General features: G+C 38.5%; 3 protein-coding genes across 3 annotated transcripts; all 3 read left to right on the plus strand.

Moving 5' to 3' along the window:
* The first annotated feature begins 1,513 nt into the window (after positions 1 to 1,513).
* LOC133866125 (GATA transcription factor 21-like) lies at positions 1,514 to 1,945 on the plus strand. Its single transcript, XM_062302679.1, has one exon. The coding sequence runs from the start codon at positions 1,514 to 1,516 to the stop codon at positions 1,874 to 1,876; it is 363 nt and encodes a 120-aa protein (XP_062158663.1). The 3' UTR covers positions 1,877 to 1,945.
* A 518-nt stretch (positions 1,946 to 2,463) lies between these two features.
* On the plus strand, positions 2,464 to 3,066 carry LOC133866127 (syntaxin-121-like). The gene has a single exon (XM_062302680.1). It carries the CDS (start codon positions 2,464 to 2,466, stop codon positions 3,064 to 3,066), a length of 603 nt encoding a protein of 200 aa, XP_062158664.1.
* Positions 3,067 to 9,334: 6,268 nt separating this feature from the next.
* On the plus strand, positions 9,335 to 15,987 carry LOC133867269 (glycine dehydrogenase (decarboxylating), mitochondrial). Its single transcript, XM_062303989.1, has 15 exons — positions 9,335 to 10,718; positions 10,852 to 11,097; positions 11,177 to 11,254; positions 11,343 to 11,443; positions 11,622 to 11,817; positions 11,948 to 12,073; positions 12,660 to 12,845; positions 12,964 to 13,077; positions 13,434 to 13,586; positions 14,014 to 14,202; positions 14,578 to 14,655; positions 14,735 to 14,860; positions 14,951 to 15,049; positions 15,229 to 15,346; positions 15,721 to 15,987. The coding sequence occupies exons 1-15, from the start codon at positions 9,480 to 9,482 to the stop codon at positions 15,813 to 15,815; spliced, it is 3,144 nt and encodes a 1,047-aa protein (XP_062159973.1). The 5' UTR covers positions 9,335 to 9,479; the 3' UTR covers positions 15,816 to 15,987.
* Positions 15,988 to 17,085: the final 1,098 nt, after the last annotated feature.

Here is a 17,085-nt window from a genome sequence, read left to right on the forward strand (position 1 = left end):
GAAACTCTGATGATACATGCTCTGGTTTTGTTTTGTTTTGTTTTGTTTTGTGTATTACGCAATCAAATTTCAGAAATTTTCTGGGCTCCATTAAATGTATTCTAGAGAAGTGTTGTTATAACCCATTGCACACCAATTGACCACATTGGTAGGGCAAATAACTTCTTAAAGAAAGTAACTCTGTAACGCACCTTAAAAATCTTTATTTTTTCTTATTGAGATTAATTACGTATTAACATTTTTTTTTTGTCAAAATAACATAATTAGCAAATAACCCAAATACAAAACACTCATCAGGAAAAAAAAAAAAAAAAAAAAAAAAAAAAAAGATATTTAACAAACCAAAATGTTTTAATTATGAGTTTGATGACTGCTATTAGTTTTGGAAGCAAAGCCAAGGGATAAGTTTTCAACAAGTCGAGTATATTTTTATAGTGATAAAAAGCTGCTAATTAACATTCTTTCTTATAATTTCCATCAATTAAACTGACCATCAGATATATTGATTTAAAAATTAAAAAAGAAAACAGTAAAAGTATGAATTGTGTGTATTAATTGGCGCCAAATGGGCCCAAACGCATGAAGCCCTGGACAATGTAGAATTCACTTGGAGTGCAAAGAAAATTAGAAAAGGAAAAACAAAAAATATTTTCTTTCATTAATTATACTCGTATGTGTGTCTGCATATTCATGTTTGAAACTTTGAACGGCAGCTATATTTACAAGGGAACTTTAAGTTTCCATCTAATTGATAACGTTTTTCAAACTTTCAATTGTAATAATGTCCTTTAAGAACAGTAAAAAGACAAAAATAATCTTATAATTTTTTCAATAAAACAAAAATACCCCTATAAATTTTTAAAAAAAATTAAAAAAATTTTCATTTTTCTTTTAATTTTTAAATTTGCCAACCCTTGGTTTTTATGTATTATATTTCTTTTACTTTTTTTTAGTTTAGTTCAGTTTTTTTTTTTTGAATTTTTTTCTATTTTTATTTTATTTTGTTAATGGTATTTTCGTTATTAGGGGAACATTGTCAATTTTTTGTAATTTTTTTTTTTTGGGGGGGGGGGGGGGGGGTTCGGCCACCCCCGATGACCAAAACCCATCAATTTTATTTTATATATTTAATTTTTAATTTTTTAATTTTTTTCTGCCATGGGGTGGCATAGGGTGGTTCGGTCACCCTAGACTGGCCAAAGGGGTGGTTAAACCGTCTTCTTTTTTCTTTTTTCAATTTTTCAATTTTTTAATTTTTAATTATTTTTTTTGTTTTTTGTTTTTTTTTTTTTGTTTTTTTTTTTATATAGTGCCACATGTCAACCTCAGCAGTTGACACGTGGCGATGCGTTAAAATTTGGACGAAAAATTTAACAGATGTACCAAATGAGTTTTTAACCCTAATTTAAGTACCACCTATGATATAAAACAAAACTGAAGTACTAAATTTAAAAACACGTAAAACTCAAGTACCAATGAAATATTGAACACAAAAATTTAAGCTGTTAGGTGCATGCAGTCACTTTGCAATGCCTGCGGTATTCAGCAGTGGAAGGCGAGACGGGCCATGGCAAAAGCTACAGCCGCTGCAAATGGTTTAGTAGTTGCGGCGGCCGACATATCTTCGACGAAGAGGAAGGTACTGCACAACAAGGAAAAGAAATTGCGTACAAGTTTAAGCCATGTTGCACAACACAAGAATAAGTGCAAGCTTGCTGCAGCCGACTCTTCAGCTCACAACGATAGGAAGCTTTCTTTCAAGGATTTAGCTCTAAGTTTGAGAAACAACTCAGCTTTTGGCCGAGTATTCCCACAGGATGAGGCAAAAGCAGCAATCTTGCTAATGGAGCTGTCTTGTGGCCTTGTTCACAGTTGAACTTTCCATCTACTTTATTTCATTTTTTAGGCAGTTTAATTTGTTAGTTAATCTTATTATGTGCGTCTGTGAGAGAGAAATATGTTTTGATCTGCATGTTGTAAACGAAAATGTGGGTTTGCTTCATTACCGCTTTTCTTGATATTAAAATAAATAATTAGGAGAATAAAATATCTAAAGTTATTTCAAGGGATAACTTCACAAAAGGGTACCCAACTATAGCGCTTTTTCACTTAAGGGTACCAATGTAGCAAAACGTTCAATCGAGTGTATGAATTTATCAAAACTGTGCAATGTAGGGTATTCCGTCACCCTCCGTTCTAAATCGATGACGGAGCCCAAAACACGTGCGTTTCACGTGATATTTTAGCCTCGAACTACCACTTTTGCCCCTCATCTAAACGATCAAAAGACGACAACTCCACATGGATTAAGCTTTGAAATGTTAGAGAGAGAATATTAATGCGATGACTTGAGTGCAAGGCCGGCCATCAATGAAGACGACGACTCCACAATTATAAGAGGTGTTCTAGTACTCCTCCATTCCCAACGCTTTTTCCAGGTACCAGCGAAGAAGAAGAAGAAAGATGAACGACCTCTTCTCTGCCGGCTCCTACCCTGGCTTCTCTCGCTTCCGAGGCGAGCAAACCTCCCGAGACTACCATGTAATCGAGATGTCCTCCACCGGCGTCTACCTCGACGAGTTCTTCGAGGACGTGGAGGCCGTCAAGGACAAGCTCAAGGAGATGGACAGCCTCTACGAGGCCCTCCAGAGCGCCCACGGGCAGAGCCTCACCCAACAAAACGCCAAGGCCGTCAAGGACCTCCGCTCCCGCATGGACGCCGACGTTGCCCTCGCCCTCAAGAAGGCCAAGCTCGTCAGGGTCAAGCTCGAGGCCTTCGACCGCTCCAACGCCGCCAACCGGAGCCTCCCCGGCTGTGGATCCGGTTCTTCGTCAGACCGGACTCGGACCTCCGTCGTGAACGAGCTCCGGAAGAAGCTCAAGGACTCCATGGACAGCTTCAATGGCCTGAGGCAGCAGATTTTCTCACAGTACCAGGAAATCGTACAATGGAGGTACTTTACAGTCACCGGTGAAAATCCTGATGACAAGACCGTTGACCTTCTCATCTCTACAGGTGAGAGATTAAGCTTCATGAGCTCCAGCTTAATTATCTTGGATATTTGAAAATTGAAAATGATTTGGAAATAATATTCAAAATGTGGTCAAAGATGCTACAAAATTTGGTACCATATTTGCTTATACCCATTTGATCGTTTAGATGAGGGGCAAAAGTGGTAATTTGAGGTTAAAATATCATGTGAAACGCACGTGTTTTGGACTCCGTCATCAATTTAGAACGGAGGGTGACGGAATACCCTACATTGAACGGTTTTGATAAATTCATACACTCGATTGAACGTTTTGCTACATTGGTACCCTTAAGTGAAAAAACGCTATAGTTGGGTACCCTTTTGTGAAGTTATCCCTTTTTTCAAACACATCTTTTTCCACCTAAATCAACATTTGTATATATATTTGATTGAGAAAATTTCAGTTGCTTGAGTTTCATCTTATGTTGAAAAGCAGCCCAGGCAATCCTGGTAAAATTATGGCTGGCCATGTGCAGATGGGACAGATTCGTCCTATTCTCTTTACTCATCTAAGAACACTAGTAGCAGTTTCCTTATATTGGTTCCCTTCCCTAAATATAAGGAAAATTTCGCAAAAATTCTCAAAAAAAGTTCCACAATAGCCACCCTATATTTAGATAATTTGCTTGGGTAGCAACTATGCTACCCAATCGAATATTTTATTCACATAATCACTACAACGGACATCCTCACTCCTCATTCACGCTTTTCTCTCTCATCCCGATACTCATGCGACTCCTCCCCCCGGCCCATACCCACCTCCTCCATATCCACCCCTGCCACCTCCTCGCCCACCAGATCTCCCATTGCCGGCCCATACCCACCTCCCAACAACCATTTTTCACACAAGATGCTCGGAGTCGCCCCACCAAGACACGGTGTTGTCTCTCAGTGCCTGATTTTACACGCTGAAATCATCATCACTGCCTCATAGCCATTTGATTTTATAGAACCAAAGAGAGATAGTGTGTATGTGTATCAGAGAGAGAGAGGAATAGGGAGGAATAAGAGGATCCTTTTACGTATGGAAGGCGATTTCGGTAATTAAGCAAATCATCGGTTCCGCAGACCATTTAGGCAAATCATTCTTTGCCGTATGGAAGGCAATTTTGGTCAGGTCTTGCTCATTGTGGAGCCTTGGGGTCGAGCTTGGAGATGAGGTCGCCGTCGGAGATGGAGACGTGATGAAGTGAGGACTGGGCTGAGGTCTTCCCATGGCGACGATGCTTCTGGAATCAAGATAAAAACAAGAAGATAAAAATGAATAAAAAAATAAAAGTATGAAAGAGAAAAAAAAAAAAAGAATAAAAAATAATATTTAATTGATATAAGGGATGGTAAAGGAATCTATTGTGGGATGATTTTTTATAGGGAAGCAAAAAGTAATTTTGTTCCCTAAATATAGGGAAAATAGTTGAGAATCTGCTGCTAGTGCTCTTAAAGAGAATGTGACCAATCTTTATTCAAAGACATAATTTAAATAAAGTTACAACCCTACAATTTTACCCGATCCTACTGCAAAACTGCTAAAAGACTCCTAAACTCGAAGCAAACTCGATCCAACACCGAGACATCTACAAATGTTCTCTTATTGAAAACAAAGATAACTCTGGCCAATTAATTAGAACTCAAGACTCCATTGAGACATTTTAAACATGTACTCCTATTGAAAATACTACTAATATAACTAGAATACTAGAGAAAGATCCAACTAAACAAGATAAAGTATTCTAGTTATATTAGTAGTATTTTCAGTAGGAAAGAAATATACATTCTTGCATACTTTTGTGAGGAGGTACCAATTTGGTTCTATTGTCTTTTATGAGGATAATTATCACATAATTAAGAGTATTAGCAATAGATTTTTTTTAAATCTCATTCACTTTCTTAAATATTGGAAAAACTCTTAACAAGTTTATGGAACAAACTCTCTTGGTCTTGGTGTTCCTTAAAATAAGAAAGAAAAACCCAAGGGAAGCAAAAGTGATACCCTAAATATAGGCTCTATCCATTATCTTATATTAAAAAAAAAAAAAAAATAGCTTTATATTTCTTCTCTTTCCTCTTTCTTTTTCTTAGCATTTATTTGAAAAAACATTGAAATCTTGTTGTTTAGTTGGATCTTTCTCTAGACTCCGATCCATTGAGACATTTCAATGTTCTTTCAACACAAACTTTGATTCTAATTTTATTCAAACTATTTGGATATGGGACTGAAGATTTTTTCCACCTAGTTACTTGTCAAATCTGTAGTAATCCCGCAAAGCTACTCTAAAGTACCATCTTATTAAATTCAATCAAGATTTTGAAAAGGGCAAACAACCTCCAATCAAATTCATTTAATGCTCCGTTTGTTTCGACGTAAAATGGTTTCCGTCGTAAAATGGTTTCAGGGAAGTCATTTTTCTGGAAAATATTTTTCGCCGAAAGCATTTTTCGGTGTTTGGTGCGTACAGAAAATTACAAATATTTTTTATATTTTCATTCAAACATATTAACCTATAAAAATTAATTTTTATTCAAAACATATAAATATTAATATAAAATAATATAAAAATCATCGATAACGAGATTCCGTCACTGACCGACAAGATTCTGACCATTTTTACTTGATTTCGGTTAATACAGTCAGAATTCAAGATAATGGCCGGAATCCGGACAGTTTTGTCGGAACCTGGGATGGAAGTGGCCGGAATCCGGCCATCCCGCCGGATTCCGGCCAGAGAGGCCGGATCTGGCCAGATCCGGCCGGCATCTGGCCGGAATCCGGCCTCTCTGGACAGAGCCGGCAGGGAACTGGCCAGAGCCGGCTGGGATCTGGCCAGAGCAGGCCGGCTCTCTGGCCAGACCTGCCGGATCCCGGCCAGATCCGGCCGGCTCTGGCCGGATCCCGGCGATCTGGCCGGATCTGTCCAGACCGAACGGATTCCGGCCAGATCTCCGGAATCCGGCCGGTCTGGCCAGATCCGGCCAGATCGCCGGAATCCAGCCGGTCTACCCAGATCGCCGGCAACCAATCCGGCCGGTCTGCCCAGATCCGGCCAATCTGGCCGGATTGGTTGCCGGAATCTGGGCTGACCGGATTCCGGCGAAGGTGGCCGGATTCCGTCGCCAGATTCCGACAACATTATCCGGATGTTGTCGAAATTCGATACGGGCAAGATTTCGATGGTGGTCGGCTGCTTAAACGTGAAGGTCGACTGCGTTGTTTAAAATAAATCGACCGCGTCAGACGTCTTCGGAAAATGATTTACGCTTTTAAAAAGCGTAAATCATTTTCTGAAATTTACTAAGCATTTTTGGTCAAACAGAAATCATTTTCCGGTTGACTATTATTTTCGCCCCTACCAAACACCAGAAAATACCGAAATCATTTTCCAGAAATCATTTTACGCCGAAACAAACGGAGCATAAATTTATTAATTGCAGTACAAATTAATTAATAGTAAACAACCTCAAATCAATTGAAAGAACCACCCACTAACGCATTGTTGGTGAATGAAGTTTTATTAATAATCTGACGGTTCTCCATAATTTAGAGTAGCCAATTGAAAACCACTGCTTCAAAAGTTGAGCTCATTAAAATTGAAGTGGGCGAGGGGGGTCATTTGCTCCCACGCGCCCACCCCTCCCTCTAGTACTCCTGATCTCTAATATTTGATTCTATTGAAAAATGATCAACACTTAAACGATACACCCCACCTAACACTTGAAAAAGCCCATATTTCTCTCCTGTTTGCAATTCTCGCTCCAAATCTAAGTTAGGCCTCCTTTCCAACCATAGCTTGTAGAACTCCTCTTCTCCCCCCATTCGTTTATATTTTCTCTTTTTCTCTCCGCTATAGCTGCTTTTATTTTTATGTTGTCTAGGTTTTGGATGTTAGATCTAATGTTTTTCCTCAACCTCTTTTGGCTCTCTTTTTGTGGACTCTTTTTTTGTGTTAAGAAATTTCCATATCCAGATCCAAATCCATCTCACAAAATATATTGTCCTTGATACTATTTGTCTTTTAGTTCTTGAAGCAGCCTCCATTACAATTTGCCCTGTCCTCTCTTGGTCTCATCAGCTCTTTATGAAACCAGTTGAAGCAGCTCTATTGGCGACATTCCCTCTCGCTTCTTCCATTTCAAAAATTCCCTCCGAAGCTATAAAAAAGGCCTCCTTGATTTGTTGTTTAGGATAGTCTTCTTTGTTTGTGGTTTCTCTATTTTTCTTTGTTGCTTGATTTCTATGGTAGAATAATGCTCTATTTGTTTCGACGTAAAATGTTTTCGACGAAATTATTTTTCAGAAAAAAATGATGTTCCTGAAAATATTTTCTGACATTTGGTTCGTTACAAAAAAATCACCAACAGCGTAAAACGGAATCATGCGACGTTCGACAGCCGTCGCCGGATTCAGGCAAAAATTTCCAGAATTCGGTCAAACTAGCCGGAATCCGACTATACTAGCCAGATTTCGATCGTAATGGCCAGATTCTGGCCATCGTCAGAATCTGGTCCGCCAGATTTCGGCAATTGGATACTAAAACTTAGGGATCTTTGGCAATAGAGTCGGGTTATCAACAAACTCCAGTGTTCGACGGTGGCAGATTACACAAATGTATGTGCAAGAATAAATAGTTTAAAATCAGAAAATAATGTACAGTTTTTATTTTTTAAAAATTAAAGAGGCTTTTACGGTCAAACATAAATTTATTTTTGTTGACCATTATTTCACCCTCACCAAACACTGAAAATTGCAAACGGAGCATAATAAACCCAACCATTTCCAATCCCGCATATGTGAAATCCTTGTGTAGGCAACGCTCAATGCTTTGGGTATGTTTGGCAAAGAACTTGCCTGAACACGATAGTGCTCTGTCATTATTCCCATCATTTTTCTCACTTTTTTCACATTTTCCAATAACAATTCATATTAAAACATTCTTATTTTTTTCACTTTTTATATCACATTAATAATTTTTTATTACTATTTACATAAAATAATTTACTATAATACAAAATTTTTTCACTTTTCTATATAATTTTCTTTTTTTTTTTACTTTATATCACATCATTACTTTTTATTAATTTCAAAATTAACAACCCCTACTCTATTTTATAAAAGCATTTGCTAAACATATCCTTTATATTGCTCAAAAAATAAAAAAGACAAAAAGAAAAAACCGCCCAACCAAAACAAGAAAGAGAAAAAGGAGCAGACCAAGTCCTATCCCCTAGGTAGGCTCTAGATTCCCATTTCTCTAAAACAAACAATAATAGTAAGCAACGTGGTGAAGTGAATTTCAACAACGCCAAAATAAGAAATAAAACGTAGAATCTCAGCCACATGGGTTCCACGAGGATGATCCTAAGTCCGGACATGCGTTTTCCCAATTTTACCCTCCACCAGATCCACGGGTCCCACTGAACCAAGAAATTAAATAAAAAAAAAAAATTCCGGAAATAAAAGTAAAAATTCATTCAAATATCACATTCCGAGATTGATGGTTCAACATGTGGTACCGAAAATACCAGGAATATGAATTTAGATGCGGTTGGAGTTCCAGGCCTCACAACCTAACCCCTAACTACTATGACTTTTATTTGTTTGTAGACTATCGCCTTTTGTGAGGTGAGACATTAAGATAAGCCGAATGTGAAACAGAATCTGCCACAACGGATGAAATGAATCTCATCTACGATCTACCCCTTATATATAATATATATATATATATAAATTAAATTTCTACAAAATTAGGTCCTACGAATTTCCTCCATCCAACCCCTTAAAAATATTATTATTATTATTTTTTTTTTAGCATAAAAAAATATATTGTATAGTATACTTGCCGGCCACTTGGGTGTTTAATTCTTTGTACTTTCATTTTAAAAATCAATCATTAGATCACGTGTTGGCGCTACAGGTTTAATATACCCGTATGTAAGGACCCGTAACACTTTTAGAAATGAGTTTAAAGAATTTTGTTGTAAGAAATTTATTTTCTAGAAGAATATGCAAAATTCCTTTGGATTTTCCGTGTTGAATAAAACGAAAATTCAATGCATTTTGATCCATTGAAACTCAATCTCATTTGCTTCATTTCCTTCCATTCATTCCTTCACCCACACCCTCAAGATTTTGTACAGTTTTTCTGGTGGATTACTGTGAGTCTGTGATGTCATTTTCTCCCATAGGTGCGCAGTCACCCACCACCCACCATCTCCACCAGATCTTGGACTCGCATTTTCATATTTATCGCCATTATTATTATTTTATTTTATTTATTTGTCTGCATATATATGAAAGTGTACACATAAAATAAATACAACCACTACATATTATCAATCCTCATTCCTCACTCACTCCAATGCAATAATAATATTCAGCTTCAGCTTCAGCTTCACCAACCCCATTTTCCCTCTGCTTTTGCTGTTCTCCTTTTGTTTCTGATTTCTGTGTTCATGGAGCGTGCCCGGCGCCTCGCGAACCGGGCGATTCTGAAGCGCCTGGTCTCGGACGCGAAGCAGTACCGCCAGAATGAATCGCTGCTGCACAGTCCCTCGCCTGTATCCTACACTCCGTCGAGGTATGTATCGTCCCTGACCCCGTACGTTTTCATGCGCAGAAGCTCTAGATCAGATTCGTTGCATAATGTTGGTCACGGCGCTGGGTCTCAAACTCGATCTATATCGGTCGAGGCACTGAAACCCAGTGACACTTTTCCACGCCGCCATAACTCGGCGACCCCGGAAGAACAAACAAAAATGGCTAACCTGTGCGGGTTCGAGAATCTCGACTCCCTTATTGATGCCACCGTGCCTAAATCGATTAGAATTGAATCAATGAAGTTTTCTAAATTTGATGAGGGATTAACCGAGAGCCAAATGATTGAGCACATGCAAAAACTGGCTTCAAAGAATAAGATTTTCAAGTCATATATTGGTATGGGGTACTATAACACCTATGTTCCGCCTGTGATTTTGAGGAACATAATGGAGAATCCGGGTTGGTACACGCAGTACACGCCGTACCAGGCCGAGATAGCACAAGGGCGTCTTGAATCTTTGCTTAATTTCCAGACTTTGATTACGGATCTTACCGGCCTGCCCATGTCAAATGCTTCATTGCTTGATGAAGGAACAGCCGCTGCTGAGGCCATGGCTATGTGTAATAACATTCTCAAGGGGAAGAAGAAGACTTTTCTTATTGCCAATAACTGTCACCCGCAAACTATTGATATTTGTAAGACTAGAGCAGACGGTTTTGATCTTAAAGTAGTTACCGTGGATCTTAAGGATATCGATTACAAATCCGGGGATGTTTGTGGTGTTCTGGTCCAGTATCCGGGGACCGAGGGTGAGATTTTGGATTACAAGGAGTTTATTAAGAATGCTCATGCTCATGGGGTTAAGGTTGTCATGGCAACGGATCTATTGGCGTTGACAATTTTGAAGCCACCTGGTGAACTGGGTGCTGATATTGTTGTTGGCTCAGCTCAGAGGTTTGGAGTTCCTATGGGGTATGGAGGACCTCATGCGGCATTCCTGGCCACATCCCAAGAGTACAAGAGAATGATGCCAGGGAGAATCATTGGTGTGAGTGTTGATTCTTCAGGGAAGCCTGCTCTGCGCATGGCTATGCAGACAAGGGAGCAGCATATCCGTAGGGACAAGGCTACCAGCAACATTTGCACTGCTCAGGTACTAAACTACTTTTTAATGTGATTACTTTTGTGATTTTTCTCTAAAGGCTGCTTCTATGGAGATACGAAAATCTTATATTCATGCTTTTGAGTGAGCTTTCTTTGTTTGAATGAATATCCTGTTTTATTAGGCATTGCTTGCAAACATGGCTGCTATGTATGCTGTTTATCATGGACCTGAAGGTCTTAAAGCCATTGCTCAACGAGCTCATGGTCTTGCTGGGGTATTTTCACTTGGACTGAAGAAACTTGGGACAGTGGAAGTTCAGGGCCTTCCCTTCTTTGACACTGTGAGGGTTAAGGTTGCTGATGCAAATGCAATTGCTGATGTTGCTTATAAAAGCGACATAAATTTGCGAATTGTAGACCCAAAAACCGTAAGTTCGATTCTGTCATTTGAATCAATTGGTTAACTATAAGTCTGTGATGAGATTAATTGGGTCTCCTTGCCTTTAGATCACTGTTTCCTTTGATGAGACAACAACCTTGGAGGATGTTGATAAGCTTCTCAAAGTTTTTGCTGGTGGCAAGCCTGTGGGTATTGTATTCCTTTTATGGTGAGGGTGTTTGCAATCAATCAGGATTTTCATCCACCTAACTAAGACTTAGGTTTAATTGTCAGGTTTCATTCACTGCTGCATCTCTGGCACCAGAGGTTCAGACCGTAATTCCATCTGGGCTAACAAGGGAGAGCCCATATCTCACCCATCCAATCTTTAACACGTACACCACTTTCTTGAGAATTTGAATTCGCATAGTTTACAATTCAGAACCAACCCTGACATTTGTTTTTCCTCTTCTCTTTCTTCCTTCTTCCTTCTTCCTTCTTCTCCTTCTTTTTTCTTTTTTTTTTTTTTATTTTTTTTATTTTTTTTTATTTTTTATTTTTAATTTTTAATAGATATCATACAGAGCATGAGCTGCTCAGATACATACATAGGTTACAATCCAAGGATCTCTCTCTATGCCACAGTATGATTCCGTTGGGATCTTGTACAATGAAATTGAATGCAACAACTGAAATGATGCCAGTGACATGGCCTAGCTTTTCTGATATTCACCCTTTTGCCCCAATTGAACAGACTAAGGGTTATCAGGTATTTACGAATTACAACTTTCCACGAGAAGTTCAGTTGTTTGCTTTGCTCAAAGTTTGGATATATGTTGCTTCTTCTATGTATAAATAGACAATTTGACAAATTTCTCTTCATGAATAATGGTTTCCAGGAAATGTTCAAAGATTTGGGTGACCTATTGTGTACCATCACTGGGTTCGACTCTTTCTCCTTGCAACCTAATGCTGGTGCTGCTGGAGAGTATGCTGGCCTGATGGTTATCCGAGCATATCATCTGGTACGGTGCACTGGGCATGTTTAAATATCATTCTCTTCCAGTTGTATTAAAGAAAGTAAGAGGCATTTGATGCTTTCTCAATAAAGCTTAATTTGATGTACAACTCAAAAATAATAACCTTAAAGGCTCAACTTAAAGTTCTTGAAATTTTATATTAAGATTTTTATGCCCCTAAAGTGAGTAGTGCACATGAAGCACACCTCAAATTCTCTCTCTCTCTCTCTCTGGGGGAAATTTTTATTATAAACAAGGAAAGGTTAACCTCAGGGTGATTATAATTTCTTCTGACTTACCACTTAAAATTAATTATTTTCATAGAAGATGAAGGTGTACAAGCCTTCTAGGAATTTTTTCTCTTTTGCTGTGACTGATTTTGATGATTGAAATTTGAAATATGTGTGTGTGCGCGCGCGCACGCAATATAATGGTATAATGTTTTGTTCTCAAATATTTAAATGAACGGAAGTCTTAATTCTAGTATTTTCTTGCTGTTAAACTGGTCTTTTTCCTGCCACTAATTTGACGTTGTATAAAGCTTATTCTCTCAACTAATCATGCCGATCAATCTGCCGAATGAATACTGTAGGCAAGAGGGGACCATCATCGCAATGTGTGTATTATACCTGTTTCAGCACATGGGACAAATCCTGCTAGTGCTGCTATGTGTGGAATGAAAATTGTCTCTGTTGGAACTGATGCCAAGGGAAACATCAACATTGAAGAGTTAAGGAAGGCTGCTGAAGCTAATAGGGACAGCCTTTCAGCTCTTATGGTAATTAAGTTGTGCATCCAATGTTGGAAATCAAACTATATAATCTGAAATTATTGAAGATGGAGGTGGAAAACTTTTATTCAATATCAACACTCATTTAATTTTGTTGACATTATAGGTCACATATCCTTCAACTCATGGAGTCTATGAAGAAGGAATTGATGAGATATGTAAGATAATTCATGACAATGGAGGTCAGGTATACATGGATGGGGCTAACATGAATGCACAGGTCAGCTATTCCCCCTATATTCCTTTGTCTCCTTTATATATTAATGACAGCTGTTGAGCACATGATCCAGTAACAAGATATCAAGTGCAGCTTGAGTTGTCTTGATTCATATTCTCTTTCCGATCGGCAAATGGTCCACCAAAACTTATAGCTGTAGGGCTAGTATTTAGTGTTGGCTGATGTTTGTGGTTCTTCAATTCATATTCCTTGGGTTTTAACTAGTTAATTGCAAGTTCATTTGAATTTCTTTATTTGGGTACCTTTCTGCATATCATGGTAGTTACTTTTATGTATCTAATTTTTCCTGGGAGTATGTACTTTCAAGTTAAATCTAAAGAAACTTTCGGTCTTTATAGGTGGGGCTGACAAGCCCTGGTTGGATTGGAGCAGACGTTTGCCATCTCAATCTCCATAAAACATTCTGCATTCCACATGGAGGAGGTGGTCCTGGCATGGGTCCTATTGGTGTGAAGAAACACCTGGCACCATTTTTGCCATCACATCCTGTGGTAACTGATCTTTTCATTGAATAACTTAATAAACAAATGCACGCGTGTGCACATGCAGACACAGTACTATTAGGTTTCTATATGCATCAAATACATATAGCTTCCTGTGAAAAATTACTTTTGTTTTCCGTCATTTTGGACTCGAAATACCTATTTGGAGATGGTATCTCATCCAGATTTCATTTCTTCTGTTCCATCATGTTATTCTAAATGCATTGGAACTGACGGCCTTATATGTACATACGTAAGTACGTACATACACACACACATGAATAATCAGAGCATAACCTCACCTCCATCAAGTCACATGTTGGTGATTATTTCTTGCGTACTCTGCCGTTATGAGATCTTTTAGAGTGATCGCATATTTGCTCAGCTGTGTTTTTTCTCATTCAATCTCAAATCTTGTTCTGGTTTTACTTTTAAGGTATCCACGGGCGGAATTCCTGCCCCTGACAAGTATCAGCCACTTGGTACCATTTCTGCTGCACCTTGGGGCTCTGCACTTATTCTGCCAATATCATACACATATATAGCCATGATGGGGTCTAAGGGACTCACTGAAGCATCAAAGATAGCAATTCTGAATGCCAATTACATGGCAAAACGTTTGGAGGTTCATGCTTCTTCCTTTACAATTCTTTGTATTTCTTTTTTGGAAAAAAACTAGGTGCAATGAAAGTAGGTCGGTGCCATGCTTTGGCAATGCTCCTATCTTCGGAAAAAAAGAAAAAAAAAAAAAAAAAAAAAAAAAAAAAAAAAAAAAAAAAAAAAAAAGAGTGCATGGATGTCATTTGTGATCATAGCAAGTTCCAGGATACCTGGGATATGATTGTACTGAACTTCTTGAATAAAATGTGTGACCAGTGCATGACACTAGCATGTGGTTTCTCCTGTTAAGCAACTTTGAGGTTGAGTGATTGCTTTCTTTTGCAATTAAAATCTCAACGAGTTTTTTCCTAGTTTGCTCAATTGTCTTTGTATTTTGCAGGACAATTATCCCATTCTTTTCCGTGGTGTTAATGGAACTGTTGCCCATGAATTCATTGTTGATTTAAGAGGCTTCAAGGTAGTTTTATTCATTGTTTGTTTTATATTTGTCTAACTGTTTCCATTTTGTGAGCAATTGTAAGCTATTGTTGTTGCAGAATACTGCTGGGATAGAGCCTGAAGATGTTGCCAAACGTCTAATAGACTATGGATTTCATGGACCAACAATGTCATGGCCAGTCCCAGGCACACTCATGATTGAACCAACTGAAAGTGAAAGCAAGGTATGCCCTGCTGGAAGTCCTTCCTCTTCACATACCCTCCTCATCCTCTTTTTCTTTTTCCTGTTTAAGTAAATTTAAATTCTTTTTCAGGCCGAGTTGGACAGGTTTTGTGATGCACTTATTTCCATTAGAGAAGAAATTGCTCAGGTTGAGAATGGAAAGGCAGACATCCACAACAACGTCCTGAAGGTGAAATGGCTCATTTGTTTCACTGTGGCTATTAGTTTGTGATTCACATTATAGCAAGACATTAAAAATGCAATTCAGTTTGATTGTTGTCCGTGAACAATTCCAGATGCGTCTTGATACTATAGATATAAATTAATTAATGAACTTCAAGGGCAACTATCTAACAAGTACAATTGCAGGGCGCTCCTCATCCACCATCCCTGCTCATGGGAGATGCATGGAAGAAACCATATTCTCGGGAATATGCTGCCTTCCCGGCTCCTTGGCTCCGTGTTGCGAAGTTCTGGCCTACTACAGGTATCGATGTCCATCTTCCTCTAATTTCATAATTCTGGACATTGTTATGTAGTTGCCTTCTTCAACTCTTCATTCCCCGTCTCTTATTTGCTTTCTTTTTGTATGACCCATTGTCATTTCAGACTGACCTGTTGTCTATAATTGACTAATTTAACAACTTAGTTTTTCACATAACTGAAAATAGAAATTTAAAGAACAGTTTCTTTTATTGATTAACACCAACAACGCTATACCGATTCAACTGCTGGATATATTTTAGTCGTTTAAGAAGATCTACTTAGTCCATGATTATTTGCAATTCATGACATATGCTTCTGGTGTAACCCTAGTTAATTTTACTTAAAATTGAATTCTTGTTGCACTGTTAATATCAGGACGTGTTGACAATGTGTATGGCGACCGCAACCTCGTCTGTACCCTTCTCCCAACATCACAAGTTGTTGAAGAGGCGGCAGCAGCCACCGCTTAGTCTTCAGCGCCATGCTCCTTGCCCCGAGGTTTCTCTTTGAAACCGCTTTCTTCTCCCACTTGTTGTAAATAAGTTTCCATATTCATGAAAGTCCTTTACAGCTGGTGACATTGCCAATGATAACAATTGTTATTCCTAAGACCATAATGATGATCAGATGCCCTGATAACAATTGTTGCCTGTGTGGGATTGCATTGAAAAATAAAGCTTTTATCTATAGAAAAAGCCTCATTAAAACACAGTTATGAGCTTTTTTTAGAACAAAAAAAGTACTTTTAAGTTTTTTTTTACCAAATTAAAAGCATTTTTTTGTTAGAAAATTTGGCAGGAACAACTCAATATGCTTTTATTTGCTGGACAGACTAACATGGCAAAAGGCACTGGTTTTCTTGAGACTCTTCCGCTCTCATAGAGCTCCCTGGAGCTTGGTGTAGTCCAAATCTTTGGGCTATCTTTTCAGTGCAATCTTAATTATATGTATAAAAGTTTTTAGGCACATTTTTCTTTGTGAACCGGTTTTTAAGGGTGGGTTTACCTAAAGTTTGTATTATTTGGTATCAGAACTAGCTATCAATTTGAGTATGGTGGTCGAGTCACAAAAGAGGTGCTATAGGCTAAATTAAAATGTCTTAGTACTTGGGTATAATATTAAGTCATTGAATACTGATAGTGATAGATGAGTGGAGCCACTAAAAGAGAAATGGCTTCTATCGAGTTAGTATCGAACGAGTGGGCTAACATGGACGTCGACTGCGAGGCGTGGTGATTTGTTACAGTTTTAAGTGTCTTGCATGGTTTTAAATGCAAGCTTAACTATATGTATATAAGCTCGTAGACACTTCGCACGATAAGTTTCTTAGATGGTTTTTAAAGGTAATTCTACGCGAGATTTGTATCACGGAGCGTGCTGTGATAGGTCTCCAACGGACGACGGTCTTCCTTCCAAAATCCTACGATAGGGAATGCTTGGTCCTTTGTTATGCAGCTCTGACAATTGGATAACATGTACGTTACTCTTCACATTTGTGTCGGTTAAGGATAGAAAACAGGTGCCCAAGCAGGGCCCTAGGAATGAGACAGGATGCTTATTGCTTGCTCATTCTTTGACCAACCGTGGGCGCGCGTGGCCGTTGGGATCGACACTTGAGGAAATAGCCGTTGTGTGCGTAGATGGATACATGATCTCCCTCTGGACCATATGACAAGGGCCAACACGGCAGGTAAAGGGAAATGGGAGTTTCTCAGAGTCATAAGTATAATATAGACATTG

The sequence above is a fragment of the Alnus glutinosa genome, chromosome 4 (genome assembly GCF_958979055.1).
Source record: "Alnus glutinosa chromosome 4, dhAlnGlut1.1, whole genome shotgun sequence".
In the NCBI taxonomy this organism is placed as follows: Eukaryota; Viridiplantae; Streptophyta; class Magnoliopsida; order Fagales; family Betulaceae; genus Alnus; species Alnus glutinosa.